Here is a 15,710-nt window from a genome sequence, read left to right on the forward strand (position 1 = left end):
GAGCCTTATAGACAAAAGGGAGGATATCTTCTTCCTGGTTACACTGGTTTTCTGCCCATGGCGAACGCCACGTGGGCCCAGGTCAAAAGAGGGGGTAAGGGTTACATTTTTGCCGGGGGTAGGAAAATAACTAAAGATGGGAGGGACAGATTCTGTAAAAGAGTAAAAAAGGGATATGGGTGGCGGGGGGGGGGATGTATGCATGTTGATGTAAGAGCGGTCTCATCATTATTCTCTATGTGTACTGTATAGACTATTAACAGGGGAGAGCAACATGTGTGTGCATTATGGAAGTAGGTGGGTATGTTTGCGTGAGCGGGGGTCCTCCCCCTCTACCAGTTGCCTGGACACAGCTCTGTTCTTCCGGCCGGGTTGTTTGACTCCATCCCTGGTTGCTGCTCTGACTTCTTACCCCCCCCCCCCCCCTTGGGTAGTGGGATAGGTGTCCCCCACTCTCTCACCAACTCCCTGGTCGCTCGGAACTAAACTCTCAATCGATGATCCGTCATGACAACACAATGCAATGATTGCGTATATATATATATATATATATATATACATATATATATATACATATATATTTATATACTGCCATTACACACCAAGGCACGGCCTGCCCTTATTAGTTTGAAACGTTTGACGTTTCCTAGACCTGCGCGGGGTGGAAAACCAGTTGGTTCAGTTCCAACACGTCACATACTCTCCAGTATGCAACAATAACAACAGCCACAACTACAACAATCTCCATTTGACGTTAGCGAACAGACGAGTCATCGTCTGCGGCAGGTGTTTCCGCAGCCACGTACGTTAGTTATTAGTTAGGTAGTGGATAAATGAATGGATTGCATTTTACTGACTTAACACACAAAACAGCCAAGAAAGGGGTTCCTCAGGACCAATAGATGCAGACCACTGAACCAGCTGACTCAGGGGGGGAGGGGAGGGTCTTGATTCAGTTCCCCACCACGGGCACGGCCTCAAGGGTCTCCATGTTGTCTCTGGACCACTTGTTGGCCAAGATAGCTCCACCACAATCGGTACTTCTTTGGGGTTCCTTTTCATTTTCTTTGTAACTGAAGAATCGTCATTATATTATTAGGCTTCGAGGGAGGGTGGATAGGGGAATCGCTGTGGCGGTTGGCTGCCCGGCATTCTGTGCATCCTTCCTTCTGGGAACAAACACCACTGAGGTATTTCAGACATGGCCACGTGTTAAAATCAGGGGCAGATACACACTGTGACTCATTTGTTTTCTTTTTCTAGGCTTGGTCTTTAGTGCCACAGCATAACGTATGCTCGGTCATCATGCACCGTTTTCGCTTTGTTTGTGGTGCTTATCATGCCTGCCTTGATTATAGTAGGACTATTATGTCTGACTCTCTGACTGGCGAGCTGAGTTGAGTTTGCAAGGGCCAGCGTGAGTCTGGATGGTTAATGACACACAATGCACACATACAACGCACAACATATTTATTGAACATTTATACAGTATATGTACCGTTTTGCAACATCAACAGTATTGCAAGAAACTAGGTTATGGGTGAGTTACTTTTTATATTACCATTGGTTTACCGATATTCCTCTGATACAGGAAACAGTATTAGACAGTATTAAAAGCATGCATCCTAAATACTACAGTAGCTGCTGGTTTTATGACAAAATTCACATGCCTCAAAAGCAAGCCTGCAGTACAAACCAATACTTCCTACCAAGTCACAAGCCTGATAGAATATAGAAACACAGCAAGAGCGTTCCAAACGGCAAGTTTGCTTCCTACTCCTTGTTGTGCCTTGTTTTTATTTGGGTGCTTCAATATCGCCATGGCAGCCAGGTCCACAAACAATAGCAACAATAAACACTATATTTTGTATCCATCCATTTGTACGTTCCAAGGGACTAAGTGTCTCTTTGTTTGTCTACCAAAACTTGATCAAGCCAAGTCTTCAAACTCTCTCTCTATGCCATCTTAAACCTCAAGCAAATATTTGAATAAGGGATAACATTTCATTCAGAATTTCACAAACTATCTTGAGTAATGTTGTGGGTTAATGGGTGTATTTGTGTAAAACACGCCAGTTATTCAAGATGGCAGGGGTTGAGGCTATCTCAACAATATTCAGTATGTGAACACAAATGTTACGCAAAGGTAAAAGTATCAAAAACAAAGTCCTCAAAACCATTGTGTTTAATTAATTGAATAAATAATAATAATAATAATAATAATAGTTATGACGAAATAGCCATGACGATTCTGAAAACTGTTCTGGTCTATGATTGTTATATACTTTTGTCTATGCCTTCACATCATCTTCCGTCTTGCAATGATGAATGATTTGTAGTGCCAAGGTGTAAAACTTGTGTGTCGTTTGTCCTGTGTAAACAATACATCAATACTTAGCCAAATAAATAAATAATGACTGCATTAAGGTATATATATATAAACATATATACATACATATGGAGAGCTTAAAGATTTCCAAAAGGGCAAAGCTATTGGTTATATTGCATCTTTGGAGTGGGGCGATATATTGAAATAAAGCCCGGACACATTTTCATTGTCCAATTAGATAATTTCCCCGGTTCGCCCATCATTCCGTTGGCATGCCTGTAAAATTGTGCCGTGATCCTCGACATTACGCATGTAGGTGCTTTTAACCACATAAGGGTTTCCTCTGGTTTCCCCCTTTTCATATGTACTGTAGCAGCAGGCGAATCTAGCTAGCGTCGACGTGTTTGCTCGTTTGAGTCTTTGTTTAAGTATATACCTCTCTGTCAACGCCATCTGTTATGACCGGGCAAGGAGGCAAATGCTTGGTTGATAACAAGTTTTTCGGTTGTTTATTTCGTTTTTGGTTCAACCTGGTGCTGAATAAACACATTTAAAAATAAACAAACAAAAAGGTGCTACTGCAACCAGTGGGCCGTGGACTCCACTTTGTGGCTCCAGTGGTGCGCAGCCATCCCCCAGGTGGACTGAAAAGGCCCCTGGCTCCAAAAGCTTGCAGAAACCCCGCGCTCGGGACATTTAGCAACTCAATTCTACACTGTTTACAACAGAACTCAAATACTCAATGGTGCCGCTTTTTTTTTTTTCAACCAAACACAAACTCACACACACACATACGCATACACAACGGACACGCAACAGATGTGTATCTTTCATGTGATGTTAATCATGATCTTTTATTTTTTCTCTTTTTTTATTATTCTTTTGTTTTAGTTTTACTTTGGTTCAATCTGCACTAGGACTTCTTTTTTCGGAGGGGGTGAAACGTAACGCGTCAAAGAAGCATTATTTTGGCACAAACTCTCAGAAGCACAAAAGTGCTTCTGAGAACGGAATTATTATTGAGGACGAGCATAGGACGTAATTGCTGTGTTGTAAATTCCTGTCATCTCTCTATGTCTTTAACTTGTGTGTATCTATTTTTGTTGTTACTGTGGAATTGGCTGTAATATTTTGTTAAAATGCATTTGATATTCCAATGAAGCGAGTACGGTTGTTATATTAATTGCTGCTGGTTTTTGAAATTGTTCGAGCAAAAAGGTGTTGGGAAATATTGCTTTGTTAAATATTCAATCAATTTCTAGATTGTGTTAGCTTGTTGGTGTATTTTACAAATCTAATACTCCCTAGACTATATGATTTATCTGGGCTACTCAGTTGGCAAATTGCAGTACGCAAACAATTTGCTACAATCTGTAGCATATCAATAAAAATGTACTCTATACAACCATGTTGTGATTGAGAACATAAAATAAAGAATTATTTCTTTGTTGTTGTTAAATATAAAATGTAAGCAAATTGTTCCACGGAACTAGCATTCTTCGAAGAAAAAAAAAAGAGCAAAACTGATGTCCAGTATTGTACTTAACCCCTATTTCTGGGAACAATATGAATATTATTGATAACATGGTGCTAAAGTTATTTTGTATGTTTTGGTTTTTAGATGAAAACAGAAATATTAAGCGAAAAATGTAATGTTAAGCCTTACTGTAGATTATTATATCAGACTGTTCAAACAGAAGAGAACAAAATAAATATAGTCTTTGAAAGTGCAATGTGTACCAGTATTGTATTTATTTCAGATTATTTCTGGGCAAAAATATATAATATCATATCAACCCAATTAATAAATGATTATCTCTCCAATCTCCCTGCTATGGTGTTAGCCTACATCAATTTCCAAACAACGATTATCATTAGTTATACAAATGAATAAATTGATGTAAGAAATGAATGGCAGATGGATGAAAGAATGGATGGATGGATGATATATGTCTACAAACGAAAGTATAAGAAAAAGACCAATGTATGAATTAAAATGTCCCCCATGTGTGCCTCTTCATAGGTATAACGAAGGGGTGTATATGGATATTAACCTGGAAAATGTATCAACCTTATTATTTCATTTGTACCCTACACTATCAATCGAACTGCAGTAGGCCTATATACAAGCATACGGTTAATTTTGGGCAGATGGATGTATACCAGTACGATGTTCTTACACACGTCATGGCACACTGACCCATGGATAAGATAATAATAGGCGACGAGTGGTCATCATCACTTGTTGATTTGTGTGTCCACTGCCAAAATAGACGCGCAAAGCATGCTGGGTCACACTGTAGTTCAACGCCCAAAATGGCGATAGTGTTAAAAAGTTAAAAATGTTACGCCCGAGTTATTTATTCTTCTCCACCAGTTCGTTTTGCTGATATTGATACTCCGTCTGAACACAGTGTGCCCAATCCTTAAATACCAAAGTGTGTGTCTTGTTTAATAACGATGTCAAATTCCATCTTAAATTCCCTGCGTGTAAGCCAACCCATCCCAGGAGCTATGCTAGGCTAGCCAGCAGGCTAACCAAGCCCTTTTCCATAAAGTTGTCAGAGGATGACAATCAGTAATGTGTGCTCTCCAAAGATCTCCTTATGTTGATGTGAATATGACGAGGACAACGTTGCCGTAGTAGACATGGAAGAGGATGTAAAAAAAGTTAAAAAGGTAAGTAGGGGATTACCTTATGAATTATTTGACTTCCTAGCTTGCTAACAGGATTCAGTACTTGCTGTATTATTACAGTGTACTACCTGTGTATACGATAATATATGTCTCCGCTGCTTCAAACACAGTTCAGCTCGTGGTGTATAGGCTACTTTCTGAAAGTAGCAACTTGTTTATGATTTGTACAGGTCAGGTTATTAGATCTCAAATATTTGGCAGTTTACGCCCCCTAAATCGATTATAAAATGGACACATTAATGCGCTTGGAGTTAATCCTAACTTAATTCAGATTTACAAATATACACGTCAAAGATATATAAGTAATTTACTTTATGTGTTCACTTTGTAAACTAGTGTCATCTATAACATATACATTATTTATTAAAACTTGCAGTGTCTATCGTGAAACATAAAGCAAACACACAGCATGTCTCTGTTTTCTATCTCCGCTTTCATTCTGGACTCCATAGCTTAATTTAATAAGTGTTAAAGAGTATGTCAACATTTTATGAAAGCACACCAGGCATTATCACAATACAATACAAACCATTGTTCCATTACAGATCATATATCTGCTGCAAGATCTGCTTGTCAACATTGTAGTCGGGATATCCTGACGTTTCCTGACGTTATCCTGTAGTTTTATGGTTTGTGGATGATGGAGAAATTCTTAACTCGTCATTCAAATTACTTGGAAGCGCACCTCAAGATAAAATATAGCATCATGCTTGGTTCATATGAAGCGTTACCTGGTTGGCCAAATGTGCTCTGCAGAGCCTTGTGGAGGGTTTCATGACTGTAATCAATAGATCTCAACAGGCTACTATGAGATATCAATTTATGTTGTTAGCATTTCATGCAATATTGCTCTCTACCACTTTGGGGCGCCATTGGATCGTAGCCAATGTAGACACCTATTTTATAACCTATTTGTAACGTTTGTTATACTTCATAGCCATTCAAATACAGACGCAGACTCCCATATATAGAGAAATATTCTTACTTTGTTATGTTAAACACACTGCTTGTAAGGCTTTTTTCACATGAATGTGGGGGAGAAAAAAACCTTAGTTTTGGTGTATCATCAGTTTGACTTCACTTTGTTAAGATAACTAGCTTAGCTGTAGCTGTTCCGAGTCATGTTATTTTTTAAAACACGTATTTGATGAGAGCACACTTGCCTATGTTTTCCTTTGTCCAGCACTGGCAAGAACTAAACCATGGGATCCTGGTGCTTTTGAGTTTATTTCCAGTGTTTTCTCCGGTTGGAAAGTTAGAACGTCTTCAGTTACCTCCCTGTTCATCATCTTCAGTGTGCAAAGCCAAATTCCATAGAGAAAATAAACTGGTGCTGGGCTTCCTGGTCAATGGCCAGACTGTCCAGAGAGCTACCTGTGCTTGCTGTTCTCTGCCGGTTCCCGAGAGAAGGCCCATGAAATGTTAATGCACCTCTCCGTTACCACCAGCAGCCACCAGAAACGAAAAACTGCTGAATAATGTATTGGGACTGCGTGGTGTACCGGTCCACAATATGAGATCATTTATCAAAGATTGTGTGGACATTTTAAAGGGAAAAAATCCCTAATAGGCCACTGAAAATAAATACAAATACAATTGTTCAGATTGAGTGAAGTCCACATTATGAGCCCATATGTATCTTGTCGGATGTGTTTCTGTTTTTGCAGTCAATGCAAGTTAAACTTGTGCAAATATTGACCACCAGTGTAATCACAGGAAGTAAGTGGTTGGCCCTTTCCTGTTCTGGATTCTCTTTAGAGTCAGAGGTGCTCCTCTCTGAGTGTGTGCATTTGTGCATGTGTAGAAGCCGCACACACACACAAAGCAATACAACCAATTTCATATAGCTTTTGAACCCCCCCCCGCCCCTCGTCCTCCCCAGTTAGCAACCGTTGCTAAGGCTGCTAGTGACTTGAGACAACAGGTGACAGACGTAGTGTGGCTGACGGGAGGGGAGGAATGCGTCCACCCACAACGTCTCTCGCATCAACTCTGCGTCCCGTTAAGTAGCCACATCAGTCAGATCACATGGATTACGAGGTAATTTTTGCTGTTTTTCATACGCTATGGATGTTAAGGCATGTTTTGTTTTACATGCTGTTTCTATGGAGGAATTGAGATCCTTTCATTTTTGAGCGCAAGCTGATAATAAGGAGTGCAATTTAATATGCAAGTTGAAACACGTAGGGTTGAAAATGTGTGTATTTTGGGTGAACAGGAAGAAAAACGAGAACTAGTTCCTCTTTGCTGAGGGGATTTTTTTCAACGTTTACCTTTTGTGATATGATCCTCTGCCTTTGATTCTCTCTCAAACATTTCTTCAGAACGCTAATCTGAAGTTAATTTGAAGAGCATCTTCAATTTAATTTGATCATATGTGCATCTGATATTGACTTGCAAGATACTTTTAAGCCCTATCTTGTCCTCATGTTAGCATATAGAATCATCAGAATTGGTTTTTGGATGTATTTCAGAGCTACTTAATCACCATGTGGGTTAAGCGCATTGAGTATCACCATATCTATAAAAGTGCTTTTAAATACCATCCACTTCTTTTTACAATGTGTTAACTGACCCAAACTAGCAGTATCACTATTCACAGTCACCACTGTCTACACAAATCACATTGCAGTAATTCGGGTCTACATTGTCTAGAGTGGGTGGGGTCGAGTTGTATCAGTCCTTCATCTTGTTCTTCAGGCTTGTGCTTCCCACAAGATGTCTTTATGTGTATTTTTATTTTCAAGCTCATGTTAATTGTATATAATGTGGTCCATGGTCTGTGTTTCAGAGACTCTTTGAAATGCGCCCAGGCTGCCTATGGCGAGTACTGTGCTAAGAACCGCAAGGCTGTGGCTGATAGGATCAAACCACTTTTAGATCTGCCCTTAAACTAAAGAATATCTTTCAACTCAAATCAAACTACTTTTAGATCTGCCTTTAAACTATAGAATACTGTTCAACTCAAATCAAACCACTTTTATATCTCCCCTTAAACTATAGAATATCTTTCAACTACAATTAAACTGCTCTTATATCTGCGCTTAAACTATAACATTTACTTAAACTCAATTATAACTACTTGAGGATAGTACTCCCCTTTTTCCGTCTCTACCCTGTGCATAAAGCCACAGTCCCTAAAAATATATTAAAAAAAACTATAGAGTGTATTTCAACTGGAATCAAGCTACCTATCCGTCTACCCTTAAAACTAGAAAATATCCATTATTTTACGTATAGGTACATTTTGTGAAAACCCCCTTAACCCTAACTCCCCAAAGGGCCAAGGAAAAACACCCTTCATTATCAAGGAAAAAACATTGAGAAGGAACCGAGTGGGAGGGCATCCCTCCTTCAACCCATGATCAGTCTCTCATCACTGCCTTGTCCATTAAGTTACAAAGGCAATATAAAAAGTGAAGGAAGAAAAACAATAGACTTTGCTTCAACTCGTTATCAAACCAACATCCCATCTACCCTTCAAATTTCCTTAAACTCTCCTTTCGTCCCTTGGTTAGCCCGGCATCGTGTCGCCGTTCAAGCGCGTGTTCCTAAAGGGAGAGCGTGGCCGGGACAAGAAGACCTCGGAGAAGACCACCGAGAGGCGGGCCCTCCACACCTTCTCCCTGTCCCAGCCCGACCACCGCATCGACCCTGACATCCTACTCAACGACTACATCGAGAAGGAGGTCAAAGTGAGTCACAGCATTACTCCAGAAACGTTTTTTTCTTTTGGAAACCATATAGGAAAATATGGTTGGGTCAATTTTGTTCACATAAAGCCATGATCACATTTTAAGACACCCAATAACCCTAAACCTTCTAAGGCAATAAATACTTGCCAAATCTAATGGAAGAATTAGGGGTGTGCATCTCTCCTATATAGGACGATACGATACGTATCTAGATACATACGATATGATTAAGGGACGATACATTTAAATATGGAACTATCTGATTGGTGGGAAAACACTTTCTTTCGAGCGATCCGATTGCTCGAAATAAATACATTTTCGACAAATCTGATCGCTCTAAATAAGCAGAATGTTTTATTCAAGGTATGACACCTTGATTTTCTCAATGGTTGCCTGTTCAAGTAGTTGGTCATTCAGAATAGACTGAAGCTCTCAACAAGGCAGTTCATATGGAGTCCATATTGAGTCCTTGTTGTGTACCGTGCAGTACCTGGGCCAGCTGACGTCTGTGCCAGGCTACCTCAACCCCTCCAGTCGGACCGAGGTCCTGCAGCTCATCGACAATGCAAGGGTAAGGTCCTCAGACAGCACCGCCTCATATACTGTATATAGGAGGGCAGACTGATGTGGTGGCTGGGCTGTTCCAATCCCAGGGACTGGATTCAGGATTCCATCCCCTGCCTGTTAATTGCAAAGAAAACAGACTTGATAGATTGGTAACGGTAACAAAAAGGTTGAGCTGCCATGTGCTCAAACACTAAATAGTAACACACGGGGTCCACCCGTCCTGTTGTCCCCAGAAGACGAACCAGCTGGCAGGCCAGCTGACGCCGGAGCTGGACGCGGTGGTGAGTCTCTCCGCCTACAACATCAAGCTGGTGTGGAGGGACGGAGAGGACATCATCCTCAGGGTGCCCATCCACGACATCGCCGCCGTCTCCTACATCCGGGACGACTCGTTGCACCTGGTGGTGCTCAAGACGGGTGAGGGGTCGATCGGGAGGGAGGGAGGGACAGACGACCAGAGGCAGTGCCCCCTGTCGATTTGGTGTCGGGGCGTGGTGAAGGGTCATAGGGCGACTTGTGACAGCGTGCCATATTTACACTGGATGCTTTTTCTCTTCTCAGCCCGATCTCACCCGTAAGATGCCATGGATAAAAGTGTTTGCGCGATTCAGATTTTCGCTGGAAGTTAAATTCCAAAAAAGTCGACACAGTTTATCTCCTACTGTCTATTTATTCATACGTAGAAGACGCAGTTAGCACACCGATCCTGCAAGTCTTAACACTCCCGTGCTCTCCGTCCGCCCTCCGCCCCCGTCCCGTGTCTCCAGCCCAGGAGTCCGGGGGTTCTCCGTGCCCCAGCTCCTGTCCGGACCTCAACAAGTCCCAGACGCTGGGCTCCCTGTCGGAGAGCGGCGCGGGGCTGGTGGAGGTGTGCTGCCTGCTGGTGCTGGCCGTGGAGAACAAGGTACCTCATCTGTACAGAGACGCACGCCGGCGTCCTCCTCTAGTTTGATCCGGGATGGGGGCCTTCCTGGGGTGAAGACCTTTGATGCAAACACGCTAGCACTGGCTTTGAGCTCCTCCCTGCATCCTCTCTCTTAGAAACGTTGTTCGTTTGCGTCTTGTCATGTCTCCCATGATGCTTATACATCATCGTCATCATCCACAGCTGCTGAGTGCTTGTCCAGATTGTCCAACTTATTTTTTTTTTTAACAGTACATTGGTAGTAAGCAGGATGGTAGAGCCGTATAAGGGGAGCATCTACTAACTCAACGACCGAACAGCAATAGCTAGATCATGGCAAAATCCTGTCTCTCCTTGCATCTTAGTTTGTGATGTCTTCCCTCCAGGCGACGGCGGAGGAGCTGTGTCTGCTGCTCAGCCAGGTGTTCCAGATCGTCTACACAGAGTCCACCATCGACTTTCTGGACCGGGCCATATTCGACGGCGCCACCACACCCACCAGGCACCTGTCCCTGTACAGCGGTAAGGAGAGCATCACGGGGCGGTCTGACAGGGCCTGTCCGTGCCGGCGTCACACTCCAACCTTGACTTCTCTCTTTGACTTTGCCCCCCCCCGGCCGCCTCATAAACTGGCCATTGACGCATTTTGCTGCGATTGCTGAGTGGTACATTTGAAAAAGGAGCTCTGAGTGAAGAATCATGCCGTTTGGGCCAGCTAAGGGCTTCCTGTGTTGTTCAAGCTCAATTGATTATAGTTCAATCAGATTTGTATAAAACTCTATAATATGCATTTTTTTCATGCTCAAATTCTGATGTTTTCATTATGTTTCTACTGGTTATTTTTCCTACAGACTCCTCGAGCAAGGTGGACGCAAAAGAGGCCTTCGAAGCTGAGGCCAGCACATTGTACGTACCCCAGTGTCGCCGAGACAGCACGCGTCCTTAAGGTTTACACCAACTGATAATGGTGCAAACAACAATTTTGTCGCCCCCCCCTCCCCACACTACCATGTTGCAATTCATGTGAAATGTCATACCGCAGAAGAAGCAAGGGGCTGCTTTTCCCCCAGACTCTGCACCAGCATTAGCCATCCTTCATGGAATCTGCTGACTCGCAGACCGCTTGTCTGTTTTGAAGCCAGTGTTTCATGCATTCGAATGGCGTGTAATCCAATACCCTGAGGAGAACTGTGGGTTACCACAGGTTCACCATCCAAGCAGTGGGCCACAGATAATCATTAGCAGTGCTATCATTCAGCTTTTATTGTTTTATTTATTTAACGCATATATCCATTTCCTTTTTACATTTTCCTTTTGTCTTTTTTATTAATATTTTATTTCAAAATGTTGACCTTTGACCTTATTCACAATATTTATGGGTTGCAGACCTGAGAAATGGAATCTTAGCAATGCTCCTTCAGTTCCATTTTGTATATATTTTATTCAGGTTTATTGTCTGTTCAAGCACTTTGTTAACTGTCGTTTTAAAAGGTGCCATGTGCCTAACCCGTCTCTGATCCCAGTGTGTCTCTGACGTTGACCATCTCCCCCCTGCAGTTCCTTCGAGGGCTCCCTGGAGGCGGCCGACAGCTCCCCCTCCACGCCCGCCTCCCCCCAGACCAAGGCGGCCAGCGAGGGGGAGCTGAGCACCACCGCGGCGGAGCTGCTCCAGGACTACATGACCACGGTACGGGACTCTCAGGGATCGAGATCTCTCTCTCTCTCTCTCTCTCTCTCTCTCTCGTTATTGTACAGCAAAAGTTTCCTCCTACTGCTAATGAATGATTGATTCCCCTGTTCTTCGTCCCCCTCCAGTTACGCACCAAGCTGTCGTCTCAGGAGATCCAGCAGTTCGCCACGCTGCTCCACGAGTACCGCAACGGAGCCTCCATCCACGAGTTCTGCATAAACCTGAGACAGCTCTACGGGGACAGCAGGAAGTTCCTCCTCCTGGGTACTTATCGAGCTCCTGTTGAGTGGTCCAGCAGACGCGTTCGTCCAACGTATTTGGTAAACACCACCACTTGCGTCCGGCTCCTCATTCTCCTCTGCTCTGCTCTCCTCCCATCCCCCTCCCCCTCCCCCCCCCCCCTCCCCGCTACAGGCCTGCGTCCCTTCATCCCCGAGAAGGACAGCCAGCACTTTGAGAACTTCCTGGAGACCATCGGCGTGAAGGACGGCCGCGGCATCATCACCGACAGCTTCGGCCGCTACCGCCGCACCGCGAGCTCCGCCTCCGACTCCACCGCCAACGGGGCCGGGACGGTGGGCGGGGACAGCACCCACAGCGGGGGGGGCGGCGACGCCCCAGCCCCCTCGGAGGGCGACGAGTGGGACCGCATGATCACCGACATCAGCAACGACATCGAGGCGTTGGGCGTCAGCATGGACCAGGACGGCGGGGTCTCGCCCTGACACGCCCCCCCCCCCCATGGGACCCGTGGGTGCCAACCCACAGACCCTCATCCCTGGAACAGTGGATCGAGGAACCATAACAACAACAACGGCGCTAAACGAGAGGCACTGACATTTGATGACACTTTCATAATGTTGTTTTTTTTTGCCCCCCAACTTTGAAGGAGACAAGTCTGTGAAACTTTAATGGTATCTTAACCCTTACGGCCCTACAGGGCAGCTCCCGGTTATTCTGACGTGCTACCAGGTGGTCTCTTTGCACCTGGTAGCACAAGCTAGGCGTCTATTGTTGTAAGCTCTTCGTTCGACAACATTTCAACCAGATGTCGATGAGTCCTCTACTCACTAATTGCTGTATTTCTAAAGATACCCATAGCCTATGACGTTTAACAGATTATTTTGTTGTATCTATTGTTTATAAAGCTTTATTGGCAGTATCTGCCTCTCGTGTAGACAATGTAGCGATTTACCCCAGCGGTTTTTGAGGGTTTATGATTATAATAATCAATATCCCCTCTATAGACTCTGGAGTATTAAAGAATCAATATCCAAAGGGCGATGTACAAGCTGTGGAATATTATAGACTGTTATTGGATGCTTTTTGTTCTTTATCCACGTCCTCTACCCTTTAACCCCAGCCCCTCTCCCTCCATGTGTTCTTCTATTAACTTTTTGTTTATTCTTTGCTTATATGGTTCATATATATTTAATATTTTAGTCATTTCTTTAATACGTGTATTGTCAATGTGTAATCTAATAGACAACGTCTAATAGTCCTTTTCACGGTGCCTTTTCACGGTGCTCTGTGAAAAGGACTATTCGTTTGCCAACAAAGGAAATGCCATTTGGGTGAGGAGGACCAGAACTGACAAAGCCAGAGAGCCAATGATGGACAGGGTTCGATGTTTAGTCTCTCTCTTCAGTTTAAATCAGTAACGAAGTGTCGTGTGATATTCCCATATAGCGGTCATGGTGCCTTTCACTCTGCAGTACTGTTGCCAAGCTGGCGATATGAGCTGTGTCTGTACAGCAGACCCGTCATGGATATTAAATAACAATTACTTCACATTAGCTGTGTTCTGATCTTAATTGATCATTGTCATCAATTAATAATAATTAAATGAATTAATTATAATAAAATAACTATTTATAGTTATTTTAGACACATATTGGTAGATGTTATTTTCTCATACCTTACATGTTTCGACAGATATACTTCCCATGTCAATCATGCAATAAAACCTACATTGGGGAGACGGGAAGGAGTTTTACCACACGAAAAAAATAACATAAAAAGGAATGTGAAAAGGAGGCAGCTCAGAGACAAACAAGAGCAATGAAGGACAAGGCCCAGCAAGAAAACCTCAAATCAGCCATAACGGACCATTGCAAAAGAGAGAACCATATCATGGATTGGGACAATGCCAGAGTCATTAAGCAGGAAGGAAAACAACCGATACCACCGTTGGATAAAGGAGGCGATTGAAATAAGAAAGCGGAGCCCGAAGGCGATGCTCCTGGAGTGCCGTCCTGGGGGGGGCGGACTGACAGCAGGAGGTGTGGTTCACCAGTCAAAAAACAGCCAGGTGGATCACATCTCCGTTAACATCAGCTGATAAGAACGCGTCACACTAATACACCCGTGTGACCTTCTTATGAAGACGGAAGTATATCCGTCGAAACATGTCAGGTAAAGAAAATAACATCTACCAAATGTGTCTGTGATAAAAGAAAACTATAAATATTTATCTCAAGTGTAGACACAATGAATGCATTACAACTATAATAAAATATCATATGAGAACAGGAAAGTGTAAAGGCCAGGGTATTCTGTGCTCCCAGCCAGAAGAACTGGGTTCAATCCCCAAGGTTGACAGCCCACCGGCCTACAGGCATCCTTCAGCAGGTTCCCCATCCCCTCCCCTCAGTAATGACAGTGAGTTGTAACATGTAAATGATCAGACAATAAACAAGTGTCTGCAGAGATAGTCAAATATAGAGTTGACATCTGCAAGGAGGCCACTTAATTAAAAAAATATTAATTTGAGAATGCATGCTTCATAACGCTAGGGAGTAGTGCAGGTGGCAGCTTGGCTATTGAAGCTGCTTTGCAAAGTGATCCTTAATTTGCCCTTACGATGCTCTGAAATTTCATACCTTTATTCCAAGCAGTGTCGCTGACCAATACTGTCCATGGCTGCAGACATACTCCGCTCTCTGGAAGAGAGGTGAGTTGGGACTATCCCAGCCTGGCATGATTTTAGTTTTTCTTTCTATTCCTTATTATCTTTGCAGATCCACCATTACCAAGGGCGTCAGTTTCTTTTTAGAAGTGGTGGGGACAAAAACCATAAGCTTGAGTGTGGTTTGAAACGTGCTGGGTACCCTTATGTAAGCTATTCATCCATTCAACGCTGCATTACAATATGCTCTACAGTGTATTGTCAGGTGTTGAAAATCCTATTCGAACAATATAAGTTGAAAACCACAGTTTGTGTTTTGGCTTGTTTTGCAAAACGGCGTTGGAAACACCAGGGTACTGGCTCGGGGTAATACTAATACACACAGGACAAAGAACAGTGTTGGCAATTTAACACTTATCTTGACATCAACAAAGTTGACCAGACAAACAAGGCCAGACTGTAAAGGGGGTACGAAATGAAACGAGGTACTGAGCATCAGCCTTTTGAAGACGAGCAAGGGCTGCTGGTAGCATATGTTATGCTGCATTAAAAAAAGAAGAAAAAAACAAGCGCCCAGAGGAGAATTGCATCTGCCAAATCCTGACCACCAGTAAACACTTGCGAATGACCAATGTAGAATTCACTCGTTACAACATCATAAGCAAATTGCCCGCAAATAAAATCCCCTACAGTTTAGGATAATCACACAGGTTATGCGAGAACATATTTATGTCAGGATAGGCCTACCAGGCTCCAAGTCGTCACATATCTCAATCAGACAAAACAACTATAACCACATTGGCATAGCAATGTGTGTAGCAATCTATATATACAATGCATACTAGCTGGAGCACCAACCAGAATCAGATCACAATCGCATAGGACCGTGGGCAGTGGCGGCTGTTGGAATTTATTTGAGG

At 43.2% G+C, this 15,710-nt stretch overlaps 1 protein-coding gene across 3 annotated transcripts; it reads left to right on the forward strand.

The window, feature by feature from the left end:
* Nucleotides 1-4,605: 4,605 nt before the first annotated feature.
* On the forward strand, nt 4,606-13,673 carry ccm2 (CCM2 scaffold protein). Of its 3 annotated transcripts, none has more exons than XM_060041230.1 (10): nt 4,606-5,008; nt 8,545-8,721; nt 9,209-9,292; nt 9,522-9,705; nt 10,056-10,192; nt 10,579-10,714; nt 11,044-11,098; nt 11,750-11,879; nt 12,008-12,146; nt 12,297-13,673. In XM_060041230.1, exons 1-10 carry the CDS (start codon nt 4,979-4,981, stop codon nt 12,605-12,607), a joined length of 1,383 nt encoding a protein of 460 aa, XP_059897213.1. In that variant the 5' UTR covers nt 4,606-4,978; the 3' UTR covers nt 12,608-13,673. The 3 variants fall into 3 exon arrangements, with proteins under 3 accessions (XP_059897213.1, XP_059897214.1, XP_059897215.1); XM_060041231.1 differs by having other exon boundaries at nt 9,525-9,705; XM_060041232.1 differs by lacking the exon at nt 4,606-5,008 and adding an exon at nt 5,024-7,066.
* Nucleotides 13,674-15,710: the final 2,037 nt, after the last annotated feature.

The sequence above is a fragment of the Gadus macrocephalus genome, chromosome 21 (genome assembly GCF_031168955.1).
Source record: "Gadus macrocephalus chromosome 21, ASM3116895v1".
NCBI classification, from domain to species: Eukaryota; Metazoa; Chordata; class Actinopteri; order Gadiformes; family Gadidae; genus Gadus; species Gadus macrocephalus.

Coding starts and splice junctions, on each gene's coding strand:
- ccm2 (XM_060041230.1), top strand. CDS start 4,979: ATGGAAGAGGATGTAAAAAAAGTTAAAAAG. Junction 8,722..9,208: donor ACATCGAGAAGGAGGTCAAA/GTGAGTCACAGC, acceptor TGTACCGTGCAG/TACCTGGGCCAGCTGACGTC. Junction 10,715..11,043: donor GCACCTGTCCCTGTACAGCG/GTAAGGAGAGCA, acceptor TTTTTCCTACAG/ACTCCTCGAGCAAGGTGGAC.